Genomic DNA, 18,464 nt, shown 5'->3' on the forward strand with positions numbered 1-18,464 from the left:
TATCAAAGCTTTACCGTACAGTTCAAACAATTCACACATTTCTCAAAATAATTTGTGTAATAAAAATAATTGTGGCAGTAGTTCAGTTAGTTTGTAGCCCATCACAGTTTCTCAGTTTAGTGATGATAATTCTGTGTCGTCATCATCTCACAGCACCAGTGGCAGGGGAAGGGAGGAGGGGGGAGGAAGGAGGGGGGAGGGAGGAGGGAGGAGGGGGGAGGCGCCTCACTCACAGTCCCAGCAGCGTGAAAGCATCTCTCAGATCTTCTGTCTCACAAGGCTGTAAGTCAAAATGAACACATAAGATCAACTGGTCCTACCTGCCTCTTGTAGCAAGCTTCCCATTGAACGAGTACAGTATAGTTAATGACAGTAGTGTTGAACTTATGGACTGTGAATGTGCATCTTCTCTTAGATATACCTGTAGGATACGGTACAGCTTCCTGGCCAGGCGAACCGAGTTGTGGTGAAGTCCGTCCCAGGCTTTGAAGCCTGTCTTCCTGCGAGCTACAAAAGTCTCCCAGCAGTAGAAATAGTCTGGAAATGGGGTCCGGGAATCATCAGCAATAAATTAGTGGATCAGTAACTCATACCAGCACACACAAACACACACAGACAAACACACACACACCTTTATAACTCATGACAGTGATGTTTACTCCGGCTCTCTTCAGCATCCGGAGCCCCTCCCTCTCCAGGCTGTCTTCCGGGTCGCAGAAGTAGAGACGAGACACGAAGATCCGGAGGCGGAGGTTGGGGGTCCGGCTGAGGAAGTCAGACAGCCTGTGGGAGCAGGCGGAGCAGGGAGACCAGGAGCAGAACCAGGTGATGGAGTAGCTCAATCTCACCCCACCACCGGCACCACCCGTACCCCACAGGCCGGGACACAGAGCCCCCAGGTGGCGTAGAAACAGCAGCTGAGGGGAGGAGGAGGAGGGGTGAGGAGGAGTGGAGAGGAGAGGAGGGGGAGGAGAGGAGGAGGAGAGGAGGAAGAGAAGGAGAGGAGATGAGGAAAGGAGGAGGAGAGGAGATGAGGAAAGGAGGAGGAGAGGAGGAGGAGAGGATGAGATGTAAGTGATGCAGAGTTGGGTATGATGTATAGAGAAACAGATGTAAAAGTGATTGGAAGAGGGGAAGAGGAGAGTAAAGAGGAGGTATGAGAAATGTTTTAACTCTGGAGGCAACTAGGAAGCAAAATACTTTTGTTTTCCACACAAGCAAGCCCTCACTGTTCCTCCCTCTCTGTCTTCTCACTGTTCCTCCCTCTCTGTTCCTCCCTCTGTCTTCCTCCCTCTGTCTTCCTCCCTCTGTCTTCCTCCCTCACCTCTACATGGCAGCCGGTGCGATTGCGCAGGTGTCCGAAGTCAAAGGAGAGCGAGTCGGGCCCAACCCTCCTCTTGATCACAAAGCACAGGTAGGTCTCGTGTCGACCTCTGGCCCAGCGCATGTTCTTGTAGTGGTAGATGAACTTCTTCTGGGCCAGAAGCACGCTGAGAAGGAGTGAAATGTTCAAACATTTGGGCTGTAGGTGCAACAGCTGGTGAAGACTAGCAGACGTGATGGTTCATCCTTCTCTATAAAAGATAATCTAGATAGTTTGTCTAACAGCATATGAACATCATTGAATGGATGAATGTAAGGTAAAAAAAAAAAACTATGATTACAATCGTTTCAATAAAACTTTGCATAAAAAAAGCATCGGTTTTGGAAACCGATAGCGGTTAACCACCTGTTTTTACCAAACACTGAAATGCTGTCTGACTCATTATTTCTATTTGTCTCAGTCTTACTTTCACTCTAAGCTTTTACTGAAACTAGAGAAAGTAATTAACCTGTTGGTCTCACTGAAACCTTGATTAGCCGACGTGAGAAACAAGTGTCCCATCGTTCTGATTAAACAATCACCCTCGATAGTTGCCTGGTTACCCGCTTATGATTCATTATCCCGCATTCTGGCATGAAAGCATCGGACGCAGGACAATTCTAACGCGACGCGTTTCACGATTAAGAAAGATATGCCTTGTAACGGGCGTTTAGATATGACTCACCCATCTAGCGTACTGATCATGTCGAGAGACAGGGATGTCTCACGCTGTCAATCAAGCAAGAGTGTGTGTTGAGATGTTTCTAAGTGTGTGTGAGGGGGAAGGGGGGAGGGGATAAGGCAGGTGCTTATACTCACGTACAGTATTTAAACAGCCTATTTAAGGTAAAGGAGTCTCTGGTTGGACAGAATGTTTTTTCAAAATACAACCAGTCAAGTTCAAGTCTTTTACTGTGCATCTGACAATAAAAGACTTGAACTTGACTGTTTTTTCAAAATACAATGACGGGAGGGCTGAAACAACTGTGATGTGATGCAATCTATGTTCTGTGTTCTTATATGTTATGTTACGCCAGGTTGCCTTGCGTTGTTTTGTCCTAGGAATTTCAGTGCCCAGTCTGACCTTGTGTTGTTCTGTGCATCTGACAATAAAAAACTTGAACTTGAACTGGAGACACAGTCCTGTAAACTGTTACTGAGCGGATATGTTGAAACTACGGTAAATGTAGCTGTAAATATCCACAAACTCAAAAATCACATTAAATAGACACATGCTAGTCTTGTGTATAGATGCATTGTACCTCAAAAACAACACAAATTACTTAAAAAGATTGTAGTCCAAAAAAGGACTTATTGGAATGTTTACACAATGAAGATTTTAATAAAACAATTATCGTGACCACACACAGTGTCCCAGACTGACGTGATTTCCAACCTTTGGATTTTTACTCGTACGTCAGTGAAGTCAGCCAATCGAACGGAACTTTCCAGTCGGTACACTCACCCTAGTCACCCAACCCTCCACTTTGGTTTTCCCAGATCATTAAATAAAAACCTTCCAGATACCTTCTCGCCTTGGTGCAGGCTGGGTTAACCAACCCTCTCTTTAACCCCTCCTTCCTCCCGTCTTCCTCCTGACCCTTTCCACCCTTCCTCCCCACCACACCCCTGGGTTTGGCCAGCCGTGGGCCCTCTCTCCCCCCAAGTGGCCCTCACACCTAGCAAGGCCTCAGAGTTGGGTTTTCCCAAAGCGTGTCAATCATAACAAACAGAAAACGGGGCAGTCAGGAGTGACCTCTCTCGCCCGACGTCTCGTCCGAAACCGCAGCGTGGAGAACTCTTTGAACCTTGAGATGTTGTCATCCACCCTCCACAAATCAGGATGGGCGTGTTGTTTTTTTGCTTTCACTCTTTCTGTCTTTCTTTCTCTCTGTCTTTCTCTCTCTCTCTCTCTCTTTCTTCTGTGATTGGACTGTCTGTTTTAACTCTGGCCCTGTCCGCTCGGCCGGCCGGCTGCACGCATGCTGCTTTTCCCATGACTCCCCCCTCACCCTCGCATGCACTCTGCGGTCGGGGGAATTCACCATTTCCCAGAGAGGCTGTTTTTGGAGCTCATCTGTGTGTGTGTGTGTGTATTGGTTTGTGTGGTGCCCATCTGTGTAAGTGTGTCATTAACACAATCTAAGCAGTACACATCATGTGGAACACATGTATCCACTTTATATTTTATAGTACAGCTCAACAAGTAGAAATCTCTGTGGTACCCCTCTTAAGAGACCGACTGATGTCATTAGCAACCACCTACACAGCATATTACACTACTTTAACAATGCACAATGATTACCGTGCATGAACTTGTGTATATATGTGTGTGTCTGCAGACTGTTGTCATTCATAACTCAAGGCTTGCAAAGTACAGACCGAAGTGAAACGTGCAGAGCCACTCCCCACCCAGTCTAGTCTCCTGGGTTTGACCAAGGTCAACATACTGTCACCCATGAACGCTCACGTGCTCTGCCCATCCCAATGTGTGTGTGTGTGTGTGTGTGGCGGGGTACAGTAGGGGTAGACATGGCTGTGCATTTAACCCATGGGAGAGAAGCCGGCAGCAGGAAATGCCAAGTCATTCTTTCCGAAACCCACCCGCCCACACACCCTCCAACACACACACACACCCTCCAACACACACACACACACACACCCTCCAACACACACACACACACACACACCCTCCAACACACACACAGCACAACCGTGCAGACACACGTAACCACAGTCACAAACAGGCTGACTTTTCCTCTGGCGTGAACTTACATCTGTTTCCTGACAACAATAATAGCTCCAGATCGGTTAGCGGCCCAGCTAGCAGGTGTCTGCAGTCAGCCACTCGTGTAGAGGCCCTGATGACTCGGAGATGAAGCTAATGATCGCATAGCGGTCAAGAGGAAGAAAGCGCTTGACTACGCACCAGAAGGACTCCCCACACTGTCCATGCATGTTCCATGTGTTGACGCAAACGGATGATTACACGTGTGGGCGTTGTTTTGATCTGGGATGAACAAAGAAATGGGACTTTTATTGTGGAAGCACTGCTGTAGTAGTGTCTGGGGCGATACTCACATCTCAGACGACATGCGGCATTCCTGTTCGATTTTAGTCATGCAATTCCTTCGGGCGAAATGAACAGTGAACGTTATTTCGTCTTTGCATAAGGTGAGGCCAGCCATCTTCCGGCACTCACTTTCCTTCCTCGCGCACACACACACACCTGCCACAAGTCATGTACTGTACAAACATCCTGTGGCGTGCTGCAAGGTTAATGTGATTCTTCTGCTGCTTCAGATGAGAACTGTAACCGCAGGACCACAACCATTCACACAACACACGTCCCCACCAGACCCTCACACACACACCTCCCCACCAGACCCTCACACAACACACCTCCCCACCAGACCCTCACACCTCCCCACCAGACCCTCACACACACACCTCCCCACCAGACCCTCACACCTCCCCATCAGACCCTCACACACACACCTCCCCACCAGACCCTCACACTACACACCTCCCCACCAGACCCTCACACACACACCTCCCCACCAGACCCTCACACCTCCCCATCAGACCCTCACACACACACCTCCCCATCAGACCCTCACACACACACCTCCCCACCAGACCCTCACACTACACACCTCCCCATCAGACCCTCACACACACACCTCCCCATCAGACCCTCACACACACACCTCCCCACCAGACCCTCACACAACATACCTCCCCACCAGACCCTCACACACACACCTCCCCACCAGACCCTCACACAACATACCTCCCCACCAGACCCTCACACACACACCTCCCCACCAGACCCTCACACACACACCTCCCCACCAGACCCTCACACACACACCTCCCCACCAGACCCTCACACACACACCTCCCCATCAGACCCTCACACACACACCTCCCCACCAGACCCTCACACACACACCTCCCCACCAGACCCTCACACAACATACCTCCCCACCAGACCCTCACACACACACCTCCCCACCAGACCCTCACACACACACCTCCCCACCAGACCCTCACACACACACCTCCCCACCAGACCCTCACACACACACCTCCCCACCAGACCCTCACACAACATACCTCCCCACCAGACCCTCACACACACACCTCCCCATCAGACCTTCTGCAGAGTGGAGGCAGGTGCAGCTGAATGGGGCCAGACGACATGAAGCGGCAGTTTGAGATGACTTCTGCAGACTCACAGTAGACCACTAACATCCTCACATAATGTATATGTACCAGCTGACTCATTTGCAACACGTATACATGCTCACACACTTTGCTGTATAATACTGCTGTATAATACTGCTGTATAATACTGTACACACACAGATGTCATATCTTAATTCCCCCCCTTCCCACAGTATGAAAAACTCAATGTCCCATTACTTAATAAATGTTTTATAAACACACATTTTCCATGAAATATTAGACTTTGTTGGGTCTTGTCAACACTGGTGAATCTTGAGTACATCATGAGGTGTAGGTGTCCATTTTAACCTCTTTAGTCATTAGATTTGGACTATTACTCAAAAACAGCTCGATAAATAAATACTCAAATGACACAAATTACAACAAAAATAAATAAAAAATAAGACAGAAAACACATTCCACCAAGTAGCTTGCTACCACTATAAGCTGGTACTCATATCTCTTCGGGTGATTTCTCTCCTACAGTCTATCCCATCCTCCTGTTTGTTAATCCGTCCAGGGGTCTGTTTCTCCGTCTGAACATCTCAGTTTCTCTGTTTCGGATCAAAGCTCACCTCCGTATGAGCAGCGCTACTCGATCACAGGTCTTTGAAAAACACCTTGGTGATTTGGAAGCCCAGAAACCCCGTCTCCGCTTTCTCCAGCCTCTCCTCCTCCTCCTCCTCCTCCCCGTACGTGCCCTCCCCCTGCAGCCGGTAGCCCAGCTTCCTGAAGAAGGCCTCGGCCGCCTTCGACGGGCAGGGGACGTAGGCGTAGACCCGGCGAGCCCCCGTTTCCCTCTCCCTCTGCTCCAGGCTCTGGACCAGCAGTCGCCCCAGACCCTCCCTCCTGTACCAGCAGCCCACCACCACCCTGCAGATCCTCCTGACGCCCGAGCGCCGCTCACCCTCCCTGGCCACGCAGCCCACCACCTCGCCATCCCAGTCGGCCAACCACACCTGCCCCGCCACCCTCTCCCTCTCTGGGTCCACCCACTCCCCCGACTCCTCCTTCTCCTTGGGGACATTCCTGCGTTTGGCCTTCTGATAAAAAATAAATAAAATTATAAACACAAAACAAAGATATCAGGCTATACAGAATCAGACATGGGAGGGGAAAAAATCACGTAAAAGAGATATAAATGGATATCAAATTGTAAACAAACGAATCTCCACGTTGTTGAGACGGACCTTCTTGGGCCCCAGGGTCTTCCCGCTGATCCTGGCGTAGGGGTTGGACAGGGTGTCGTCCTGCGCTCCTCTGTAGCTGCTGCCCACATAGTCCCAGCAGGCTCGGCTGGTGCCCAGCACCCCCGTGTAGCGGGGCATGGTGAACTTCAGGTAGACGATGACGAGGAACACGGGGACCAGCAGAGCCAGGATGAAGGAGTGCAGGAGGCAGCGCAGGAAGGAGGAGATGGTGGCCAGGAGGAGGAGGCAGAGAGGGCGAGTGAGGAGGTGGAGAACAAGGCGGTTCTCCGTGCCCTGACAGCCCTCCTGCGGAGAGAGAGAGAGAGCGAGAGAGAGAGAAAAAGAGCGAGAAAGGGAGACAGAGCGAGAGAGAGAGAGAGCAAGAGAGAGAGAGTGAGAGAAAGAGAGGGAGAAAGAGAGAGATTAACATGAAATTAAGCATGGCTGAAGCCTGCATTGTTTCCGTGTCTTTGAAGGTGTTGTGTTTACCTTTATGAGTGCTTTGACTGTCTCGATGTCATCTTCCTTCATCCTCCTCATCACCACCTGATCGAGCTCCAGCTTCACCATGACTGGGCCTCACACGGCTTCACGCGCTTCAGACGGCTTCACGCGCTTCAGACGGCTTCACGCCCCTCACACGCAGCATCCACACGCAAGCATTCGTTTCCCACTTTAAGTATATGGAAAAGTGATATTTTGTAAGTACTGGTATCATAGACCAAGCAATCCTTATTAAGTTGCCGTTAACTACAGAAACTAAACCACACATTTCCTACCGCGAAATCGACCATGACGACAGTTAAGTTATTTTTAGTGGCAGTTATTTTGGATATTATGCCATGACTATGGGGACAGGCTTACGTATCAAATAACTGCTGCTGAAATTAATATGCAAAGTGACCGTTCGCTTTAATGTTATAGCTGCAGGTTACATAGCAATTACCAAGAGAATTTTTGAACGACTGAAACAATGCTCACAATATATGCAAAATGTAGCCCGTTGGCCGGTGTCCTCAATCAATGAGAGGATTACGGGGAGGGATTTCTGTTGTAGTTGGAAACACTATCATGCAGTGCTCGCCGTACTTTCTGTTAACAATGCCATCATCACAATGCATGTGCACATATCTTGTGCTTGGTTACAAACGAGCTAGACTATCTGATGCATTCAATTTATTAGACTAATAAAATGGTTGGAGATTATTGGCTACTGTGTGGACCCTGTTTACATCCTTATATGGTGAGCAGGCTAAAAGGGATACAATCACACGTCTGTTGTTTAAACAAATAATGAACCAAGGGGCTCGCTACTTACCCTCCAACGCCAGCGAAATACACTCAATGCACCGAAATCTACTTGATGTATCGCTTTATGATCTATAACTTACATCCACTGTAAATTTCTCACGTTTGACTGAATGACTCAATACACTTGCGTGGTCGTTGAATTCCTGATTACGCTACGCATGTTTATTCTTGCGTTGCCCAGCCCGCTAAACTCCCAATACGCAACTGACGTACGCGACGTTAATATCCTACGTGAATGCGGAATGAACGCGTCTTGTGCAAGGCCCGTTATTTTCCATAATAAACAAGGATGGTCTCAATTGACCAAAGCATTGTATTACAAGTTTATGGAATCTATATGTAGCAAAAGGAAATACAAGATGTTATCAACAAATTTATTATAATAACTATTTCTAGTATCAATGTTTAAGGTGAAACCAGGCCATTATAGACATGTATTCACAAAACCTCATAGCTGTTTTATACAGAGTCCTGGTGGTAGTGTAATTGCAAATCATATTATCTATGTATTCAAGGTATCAAGTCCACATTCTCTTAAAATTAAATCTCTTGGCACCATGGTAGTTCATCATTCAGTATTTTTCTCTCCAACAATGTTAACGCATGAAGGTCCAAAGTTCACTTAAAATAACACACACACACACACACACACACACAAACGCCACTCATGCACACATATGTACACATTCACCCGAAAAGTGCACGCACTCACACAGTCTTTGTGAAGAGTCAGTTAGTTAACGGCATGTGTGGAGAGCTGTGTGTGGGGCCGTTGGTGGGTGGGTTCTCAGAGGCTTCGCCCGCCCCCTCTGGGGATTTCTGCTTCTTGTCGGGACTCATCTCAGCTCCTCCACCCCCCTCTGCCTTTAACTCGCTCCTCTCCGGGGCCCCTTCCTCTCCTCGCTGCATCCCTCCATCTCTCAGGTGGCTGGTGCTGACTTCGATGATTACGATCCCCTCCTCTCCCTCGATTTGGTAGATTCCTTCCATCCCCCCTCCACCGTCCCTCCCCTCCCCTCCAGGAGTACTGTAACTAACCCCTTCCCCTCCTCCCTCCCCCTCAATTAGGGCTATCATCTGCATGCTCTCCCCAGGGCCCTGCTCCATCTTGGTCTCTTCCCCCAGCTCAAACACCACCTCCTGCCCATGGAGAGGCAACAATGCCTGGGTAGGCGGGCAGGAAAGTTCCAGGCTGTTATCCGGGCCTTGGGGATAACCAGTATTTGCCTGGCTCTCGTCGATGCTTTGTGTCTCTGTTTGGAAATGCAGCACGTAGGATTCCCCCCCTCCCCCCTCCTCCCCTGGTTGTCTCCCCTCCGGCCTCTCTCCTCCCCACTCCTGCAGGAGCGAAACAACCTCCCCCGCACTCCCCCCTCCATCGCCCTCCCTCTCTCCGTCCCTCTTGAACCGCAGCACAAACGACTCCCTCTCCCCCTCCCCCCCCGGCCCCCCCTCCCCGGGCCCCCCTCCTTCAAACTGTAACACGTAAGACTCCCCCCCCTCCCCCTCGATCTGCACCCGCTCCCTCCTCCCCTCGTCCTTCTCAAAGCACAACACGTACTGCTTCCCGGCCATGCCCACGCCCCCGCCCCCCTGACCCTCCTCCAGAGGGGCACAGGAGCCCCCGCCCGGAGCGGCCCCGTCAGGGGGAGAGAGCGAGGCCCGGGTGGTCGTGGCGACGGGCGCGGTGACAGTGACCATCGTGGGCAGGGAAGAGGCGGTGGAGGTAGAATGGTAAACAGGCAGGGGGGCGGAGGGGAGGGACACAGGTGGCGACCTGGAGACGGAGGACGTCGTGGCGTTAGCAGCAGCGGTGGTCGTTGAGGTGACCGTAGAGGCAGTAGAGGCAGTCAGGCTGGTCCCGGGCCCAGGCGGGTTAGTGGAGGCAGCTGCTGCCTTCAGGGAGGCAGCTTTAGGCTTGCGTCCGCGCCTCGTCCTGGCTGTCCTTGTGCTTCTCCCCAGTATGGGCTTGCTCAGCAGGGAGTTGGAGGAAAGGGTGTGTGTCGTCGTGGCGATCGGAGCGTTGCCGCCGCCGCTGTTGTTGTTGGTGATGATGAATCTGGTCGGCTGCTGTTGCTGGGTCACCGTCTGGAAGTGAGGGATCTGCGCCTGGGCGGGGCCGAGAACCGGCTGGAGCGCCGGGATGGTCTGGACCAATGGGAGAGCCTGGTGCTCAGAGGTGGAAGGGGCGGGGTTGGTCGCCGCGGGAACAAGGATCAAACTGGGCTGGCTGCCGTTACTGGACGGGCACTGGAGGACGATGTAGTTCTGGGTCTGGGGTGGGGGTGGGGGAGGGGGCGGGGCCGGGGTGGGTGCTGACAGGGGGATGAGCTGGAGGCCGCTGGCTGTCTGGATCATGAAGTAGTTCTGCGACGTGTTCAGGGGGATGTCGAGCGCCGGCTGGGACACGATCAGACTCCCGGGGTTCCCGCTGGTCTCCAAGGTGATGGGGTTCAGGAGGGTCGCGGTGGTCACCCCCCCCGCGGCCCCCTTCCCCCCCGCGGCGTCCGCCTCCTTGGCCCCGCCCCCGGACATGATGGCCGTGCCGTTGGCATGCGTGCGGATGTGCCTCTGCAGGTAGGAGTGCATCACAAACTCCTTGCTGCAGTACGGGCACTTGTAGTCCTTGCGCGACGAGTGTGTGCGCAGGTGGAGCTGGAGGTTGGAGGAGTGCGTGAAGGTCTTGTGGCACTGGGAGCACTGGAAGGGCCTCTCTCCAGAGTGTGTGCGTTCATGCTGCTCAGAGGGAGAGGAGGAGGGAGAGAGGGAGGGAGAGGAGGAGGAGAGAGAGGGAGGAGGAGGAGGGAGAGAGGGAGGGAGAGGGAGGGAGGGAGAGGAGGAGGAGGAGGGAGAGAGGGAGGGAGAGGAGGAGGAGGGAGAGAGGGAGGGAGAGGAGGAGGAGGGAGGGAGAGGAGGGAGAGAGTGAGAAGAAGAGATAGAACTATTTGAATATCATTAACGTTGTGTTATGCTACTTCAACCCCCCCCACCCCTCCCAATGTTCATCCCAGATCGACGCCCCTGCTAGGACAGCCTCCCCACGCCCGCTCCCTGGGTGGCCCCGCCCACCTGTTTGAGGTTGGAGGTCTGGGAGAAGGACTTGGAGCACACTGTGCAGGTGTGGGGCCTGAGGCCCGAGTGCATCTGGCTGTGCCGGCGCAGGCAGCTGGTGTTCTTGAAGGACTTGCCGCACTCCTTGCACACGTACGGCCGCTCGCCCGTGTGCTGGCGCAGGTGGTACTGGTAGTGGGAGCTCCACTTGAAAGTGAGCGGGCAGTAGGGGCACTGGAAGGCCCGCACACCTGTGTGCACCTAGAGGTGGAGGAGAAGGGGGTCACCAAACGCGTGAAGGGCGTTGTGAACTCGGTCAGCTGATCCGTCTGTTAGAGACAGAGGTTAGCTTGGCGCTGGAAGGTGACACGTACCCTCTGGTGTATGGAGAGGAGAGACGACCTCTTGAAGCTCTTGCCGCACTCGGTGCAGCGGTAGGGTCTCTCCCCCGTGTGGTCTCTCATGTGGTACCTCAGCCCGGACGAACCCTTGAAGGACTTCTCACACTCCGAGCAGCGATAAGGTCTCTCTGTGGGACGCGCGGACGAGGGGGAAAAACGGCTCAGTTCAACCCCGTCACACAGTGGACCCCCCCCCCCCCCCTCATCGCCATGACAACCGTATTTACCGGACGACCGTCTCGTGTCTCACCGTTGTTTCCCCCGGCGGCGGCGGCCTTGCCCCCTCTCCTCTGGCCCTTCCCCACGGAGCGCGCGGGGGGCTTGGCCTGGTCGCGCTCCGCCCGCCCCTCCTCGTCCTCCTCCTCCTGGGTGACGGTGATCAGGCTGACGTGGATCTCCCCCGGGCCGTCGCCCTGCTTGTCCGCCTGGCCGGGGGAGGAGGGCAGGGGCAGGGACAGGGACAGCGAGGGGGGGCACACGATCTCGGCCTCCGCCTCGGCCAGCAGGCGCTGTTCCGGCGTGTGGGAGTGCTGGTGGGTGAGGAGGGAGGAGAGCAGGGGGAAGGAGCGGTCGCAGGCGGAGCAGCTGAACTGGGAGCGGGACTGGGGGGGCGCGGGAGGGTGGGCCTGGCGAGGGAGGGGCAAGGAGAGAGGTTACCAACAACGACAGAACTGGGTGTCCCTTCCTGGAAGTTTCTCCCGTGCTCCTTTCCCCCTCCATACCTGTGCCAGGTGTCTGTTCAGGCCTCCGCTCGTCTTGAAGCTCTTGCTGCAGTAGGCGCACGGCGTGACCCCCCCGGTCGCCGCGGTGACGCCCGCTGGCTCCGCCCCCTCGGCTGGTATCTGGGCCACGGCTGCAGTGAAGCTCTGGAGCAGGTCGAACTGGGCCTGGGTGGTCTCCACGGTCTGACAGACACAGAGAGGGTTAGACACATGGCTCCATTCTCTTTCATTCCCTTCTCTTCTCATGGCTGTACACGGACTCTACCTGCCAATCGTTGACGTATAAAAAGCAAAAAGGCATAAACAGTATGGCGTGATTAAACATTACATTTACATTTTAGTCATTTAGCAGACGCTCTTATCCAGAGCGACTTACAGTAAGTACAGGGACATTCCCCCCGAGGCAAGTAGGGTGAAGTGCCTTGCCCAAGGACACAACGTAATTTGGCATGGCCGGGAATCGAACCAACAACCTTCTGATTAATAGCCCGACTCCCTAACTGCTCAGCCACCTGACCCCCCCTAAATCTCTCCCCATCTCTCCCCTAAACACCCCTCCTCTCCTCCCTCCTCCACCCCAGATGGTACAACTCACCCCTCCTCTCCCCCACCCCAGATGGTACAACTCACCCCTCCTCTCCCCCACCCCAGATGGTACAACTCACCCCTCCTCTCCCCCACCCCAGATGGTACAACTCACCCCTCCTCTCCCCCACCCCAGATGGTACAACTCACCCCTCCTCTCCCCCACCCCAGATGGTACAACTCACCCCTCCTCTCCCCCACCCCAGATGGTACAACTCACCCCTCCGTCCATGCCCTCCGTCAGCCCCAGCAGCTCCGCCGCAGTGTGCCCGTTCTCCGACACCGTGGTGGTCTCCACCACCTCCTCAAAGTCGGCCAGCAGGTGCCCGGCCCCCACCAGCCCCACGCCCACCCCGCCGTCTCCCCCCGGCCCCGCCTGCCCGTGGCCCTCCTCCCCAGGGGCCGTGTGCATGCCCTGGTGGTCCTCCAGCTCGCTGCACGTGCCGAAGGTCTGGCTGCAGCTGCCGCAGCTGTAGAGCAGCACGCTGGCGCCCGTGTCCGTGCTGACGTGCACCTCCGTGCCGATGGCCCGGGACGTGCAGACCCCCTCCCTGCCGTGGGCGAGGGTGAGCCGGGGGAGGAGGGCCTGGCCCGGCGACGGCCCGTGGTGGTGGTGCGACAGGAACACCTCCTCCACTCCCACCGCCCCCTCCTGGCTCACGAAGCCCACCATCTCCGTCAGCATGGACGACGTCACTTCCTCCGAGCCCACCATGACCTCCACCTCCACCTTCCCCCCGCCGTCTGCCCCCGCCCCGCCCGGCTGGGCCCCTCCCTTCCCCTCCGAGGTGTGGGCGTGGGAGTTTCTGTGCAGGGCCAGGTTGGACGAGTGCGTGAAGCTGCGTCCGCAGTCCCCGCACACGTACGGCCTCTCCCCAGTGTGGATCCTCATGTGCTGCCTCAGGTTGGTGGACTGGGTGAAGGCCTTGTGGCACACGGTGCAGATGTAGGGCTTCAGGCCCAGGTGGACGTTCTTGTGTCGCCGCAGGCTGCTGGAGTTCTTGAAGGCTTTGGGGCAGCTGTCGCAGGTGTAGGGGCACTCGCCCGTGTGCTGGCGCAGGTGGTACTGGTAGTGGGAGCTCCACTTGAAGGTGAGCGGGCAGTAGGGGCACTGGAAGGCCCGCAGCCCAGTGTGGACGCTGCTGTGAACCTAGTTCAGCGACGAGGGAAAGAACGAAAGGGATAAGACGTGAATACAAACAGCTCTTTGGAAACAATATACAAAGTTCCCCGCCGGCGATTGAACCCCACAGCACACAAACGAGGTGCACTTCCAGGCCGTGATTATCTGCTCCACTACTACGACTTCAGATAAAAGCATCTGCTCAATGAATAAACGCGACGCTACCTGAAGCAGGGAGGAACGCTTGAAGGCTTTGCCACAGTCATCACACTTGTAGGGTTTGTCTCCTGAGTGAGATCTGCAAACAATAACAAAGATTATTTCATGTGCTATTGATTTTCAGGGCATGCAACAGGCTTGGCAAAACATTCCCATGAACACGTTATTCCATTCATTGTCCCTTGCTCCAATGACCAGGGATGAAGTGGATATTTTCAAATAAAACTCCTCTATTATACTCTTCATAGTCCTGAGTAAGTGTGTGAGGCTAGGGTTTGTAGGGCTTGACAACGGGTTATCGTTTGGAGTACCAGAATCCATCGACCCTTTCATCCTTGCGGTTTCCTCCATACCTCTGATGGTAGAGCAGAGCAGAGGAGCCTTTGAAGGCCTTGGGGCAGAGGTTGCAACGGTAAGGCCTCTCGTTGTTGTGGCTGCGCTGGTGGTGGGTCAGCCTGGACGACCACTTGAAGCTCTTGCCACAGTCCGGGCACTGGAAGGGGTGGTCGGGGTTCTCCTGGTGCTGCGACGTGGAGGTCACGGCGGAGGTCATCATCTCCAACACCACCTCCTCCCCTCCCTCCACCATGTCCTTCTCACCCTCCTCCTCCTCCTCCTCCACATCCTCACCCCTCTCTCCGTCCTCCTCCCCCGAACCCAGCAGGGATGGAAAGGGCGAGAGAGAGCCTGAGGACTGAGAGGGTAAGAGGTCTGTTTGAGCCACCAATGTGGCCACTGAGTTCGACATGATGAGGTCACGGGGTGGGTGGGGTCACAGGCTCAGCAGGTTATGTGAAGGTGGGCGTGTTCCTAGTTTTGCTGGATCCAAGTTGTTTTTCTGTCTGTCTCGTTCATTGTTGTTCTCTCACTTGTTGGTTATTTTCTTCATACAACTCTGAAATTAAAAGTGAAATTGTGAGAAGTTGGTTTACAGCAGGGCGTTGTATTTCAGGTCGGCCAAACATAATGATCAGGCGGTCTATCCCTTTAAATCCCGCCTCATCTCTTTCTCCCCCTCGTTCCCCCTCCCTGTCTCTCCTGGCCCTCTGTTTGTATCTGTCGCTGCGGTGCAATACGTTATATTCACTTATAAAATTATTAGCTCAAACTTTTTATGCAACATAATTCTCATATCTCAACAGCAAATATGTGCTAGAATGCATGTCTTTAAACATCATCTTGAACTGGCCTGCGAAATTACCCTCGCCTATGCGGAATTCGTTTACGCTACATCTTTGTTCGACAAAAATGGTGCATTGGTGAAATTCGAACTATTACTCACCTAGAAGTATTAACTCAGCATTAATGCTACTGTTTGTGTTATGAAAATGGAAAGAGACCCGCAGTGCTAATCCATACAACCTTAACAATAAACCCGAGCACAAACTAACTAGCAGTTACCCATCCGCTACCGCCTTCTAAGAACGACGATAGCTATTGGCTTCGTTGTACATCAAATAAACCAGTCCCATTGGCTAAGGGCTTCAACAGTCAAATCTTTGGACTGGATCTGCTTAATACATACTAATTATAATAACGGTATAATTTGACATTCAACATAAAAATTACACTCGTATGATCTCAATAATCTTACACATTATATACATTATTATGCTAAATAGGTAGAGTACTCCGTTCTGGTCGCAAGGGGTTCTGGGTAATGTAGTTTTCTGTCATTGTGAAGTGACTTATCACCTCCGAAGACCAAAGCAGTCGGTCAGTGTGTTGAACATATTAATAATTATCTAGAAGATATGCAAAAAGAAAATCCATTGCACAACGTTTTTATTATTATTATTTACCCCCCCCCCCCCCCCCCCCCCCCCTTAAAGGCACATATTTCACATTAAAGGACAACATTTGGGTATTATGTCGGCCTTTGCCAAAGTTCCAGCATGGACAATATCAATCACAAGGAATAAAACGTTGATAAAACAGTATAAAAGTACAAAAATTACTGGAGAAGTCTTGTCCTTCCACAGCGCAAATAAATAGTTCCATCAAAGTAACTTAAATAAATAGTAAATACTTTAACAGAATGCTAGAATAGAATAATTATAAGACAAAGGGGTAGCACTGTTCTAGTATTCAAGCTACATTATGTAATGGTAAAACTACAATGTGATATCAAGTTGCATTGTACACAACAATTTACATTCTTTTACAAGTATGTACAGCTGTACAGGACTATAGTATCACAATACATAGTATTTTAAAGCTTGGGGTGTTTTGTCTCGTCCATACTATAAAATAGATTTTGCACCCCAAGGCACATGTTCAAGAACAGTCAGCTTTCTCTTCCGGCTGATCCTAACAAGTTTGTGCAAAGAATTTAATCGGGTCCATCAGTGCTCACAACAGGGCGTATTCATACAACTTGTTCAGTATGTCACATGTATTTTCAGTATCAGGTAAACAGGCACTGTGCATAGCAACCTAGTCGATTGTATGCAAGGGAACCAATGAACTGCCTCCTTTGAGTTTACATCCTGACTAAAATAGGGATAACTATTATCTGTGTTATCAGATGAGGAATGAAACAGTTGGAATATTGAACATGGCTCTGTGAGTAACACCCAATCTGCAACAAAAGAATTCTGAAGGTGAAAACACAGCATTCTAAGAAAGAAAAACCAGTTGGTGCTGTTCTAAATTTTTGCTACATCTACTGGATTAACGTAAAGAAAATGAATTAAGAACAATGAAATACAATCAGTATCATGGATAAAAATTAAGAAGTGCCACTGTGTAATCACAGATAGAATAGTTCAGAAGAATAAAAGGATATAAGAAACCGGGTTCACAATAATAGATAAGTAATAATGACAGGACATGTTACAAAATTAAATAAATAACATTAAATAAATAACTAATAATAAATAAATAAATACATACATAAATAAATAATAAACATTAGGCATTTAGTATAGGGAGATTAAATTATAAACCAATGTCCTTAGTGTGAATGTTGAGGACCGTAACTGGCAGTAATGTTTATGTAAAGCATCCTCATTGGCTATGAAGAGAATATTTGAGAATCGTTTTTGTAGTTCATTGGTCGTAGTGTGTATTTCGTAGGATTTCATTGGCTGAGGTGTGGGTCCTGGGCATCGATTGGTCGAGCTCTATCTAGGATTGTGCCTAAGGCTGATGAGGGCACGATGAGCCCAGCTGCAGAAACGCTCGAACTGCTGGAGCAGCTCGTGAGAAGACTGCAGGACCTCAAACTGGTTGTGGAGCTGAGGGGGGAGGGACGGGGTGACCAGAGTGAGCTTTGGTGCATCGACTCTTCCCATCTACAGAGAGAGAGAGAGAGAGAGAGACAGAGAGAGAGAGAGAGAGAGAGAGGGGGGGGGGGAAACATGGAGGACAGCTGTCAGTTTACTGAGCATAAATCAACACAGGACTAATTGCAACAATAGTTTTTGAAAGGGCTGAAGCTCGATAATCCGCAGCGGTTAGTTCCCTCTCTCTCTCTCTCTCTCTCTCTCTCTCTCTCTCTCTCTCTCTCTCTCTCTCGTTCTGACAGCAGAGAGAGGGGAGCTGGGCTTCTGTTGACAGACAGAGAGCTCTTACCTGGCGCTGCAGGGTGGTGTTCAGGGCCTTGATCAGGGACATCATCTCTGTCAGTTTAGGCAGAGCAGGGTGGTGGTGCCTCCGAGAGGCATTGTTCAGCCAGAGGAAATGTTTTTCGAACATGGTCAGGTCATGGTGGAGCTGAGAGAGAGTGGGTTTCAACTGTAGGGAACGGAGAGAGAGAGAAAGTATAAATGGTTGGGAGTTGTAGTGTGGTACAAAGAAATTAGAGAGCACAGACACACAATATACACACAATATACACACAGGCGTACACACACACCTCAAGGGAGTGGACATCACTGGCTCTGTGGTTCATTACTGGCAGAGATTTGAACCTGTGCTGTTCCAGGTGTTCTAGATCCGAAAAATGCTCTTTCTGAAAGAGAAACACAACACATTTCATCAGTCGACTACTCCCTAAATGCAATGCCCAGGTCATGGAAACATCAGGAAAATATGACAGCGACACCCAGATCGAATGACTGTCTGGTCAGGTTCGAGACGGAAGCTTTCCCTGAGAGAATTATGGTTGGTTCAAGGAGAGTTCACCCAGATTCAGCCTCCCAATGTCAACAATACGAGTTGGTGACCTGAAACCACAGGATGGTGTCTACTGAGAGAGAGGATAACAGCAGAGGCTGTGACTAAGACGACCCAGAATGGGATATATAACACAGGGCTGCAGGGAAA

The 18,464-nt window shown here is 51.7% G+C and overlaps 4 protein-coding genes across 4 annotated transcripts; all 4 read right to left on the minus strand.

The window, feature by feature from the left end:
- Nucleotides 1-229: 229 nt before the first annotated feature.
- On the minus strand, nucleotides 230-1,941 carry aicda (activation-induced cytidine deaminase). Its single transcript, XM_067237350.1, has 5 exons — nucleotides 1,927-1,941; nucleotides 1,325-1,522; nucleotides 632-917; nucleotides 422-537; nucleotides 230-280 (listed from the first exon to the last, which is right to left on the minus strand). The coding sequence occupies exons 1-5, from the start codon at nucleotides 1,939-1,941 to the stop codon at nucleotides 230-232; spliced, it is 666 nt and encodes a 221-aa protein (XP_067093451.1).
- A 3,849-nt stretch (nucleotides 1,942-5,790) lies between these two features.
- Nucleotides 5,791-8,200, minus strand: nat14 (N-acetyltransferase 14 (GCN5-related, putative)). The gene is made up of 4 exons (XM_067238562.1): nucleotides 8,102-8,200; nucleotides 7,273-7,456; nucleotides 6,784-7,089; nucleotides 5,791-6,636 (listed from the first exon to the last, which is right to left on the minus strand). Exons 2-4 carry the CDS (start codon nucleotides 7,351-7,353, stop codon nucleotides 6,193-6,195), a joined length of 831 nt encoding a protein of 276 aa, XP_067094663.1. The 5' UTR covers nucleotides 7,354-7,456; nucleotides 8,102-8,200; the 3' UTR covers nucleotides 5,791-6,192.
- A 623-nt stretch (nucleotides 8,201-8,823) lies between these two features.
- Nucleotides 8,824-14,752, minus strand: znf628 (zinc finger protein 628). Its single transcript, XM_067237352.1, has 8 exons — nucleotides 14,549-14,752; nucleotides 14,202-14,274; nucleotides 13,074-14,003; nucleotides 12,269-12,451; nucleotides 11,797-12,172; nucleotides 11,520-11,674; nucleotides 11,164-11,406; nucleotides 8,824-10,830 (listed from the first exon to the last, which is right to left on the minus strand). Exons 1-8 carry the CDS (start codon nucleotides 14,749-14,751, stop codon nucleotides 8,824-8,826), a joined length of 4,170 nt encoding a protein of 1,389 aa, XP_067093453.1. The 5' UTR covers nucleotide 14,752.
- Nucleotides 14,753-16,677: 1,925 nt separating this feature from the next.
- Nucleotides 16,678-18,145, minus strand: il11a (interleukin 11a). The gene is given in 4 exon segments (XM_067237353.1): nucleotides 16,678-16,688; nucleotides 17,320-17,491; nucleotides 17,772-17,933; nucleotides 18,055-18,145. Coding segments are annotated over 4 exon segments (381 nt in total). The 5' UTR covers nucleotides 18,091-18,145.
- Between the last annotated feature and the right edge of the window lie 319 nt (nucleotides 18,146-18,464).

This window comes from Osmerus mordax, chromosome 6 (assembly GCF_038355195.1).
Source record: "Osmerus mordax isolate fOsmMor3 chromosome 6, fOsmMor3.pri, whole genome shotgun sequence".
Taxonomy (NCBI): Eukaryota; Metazoa; Chordata; class Actinopteri; order Osmeriformes; family Osmeridae; genus Osmerus; species Osmerus mordax.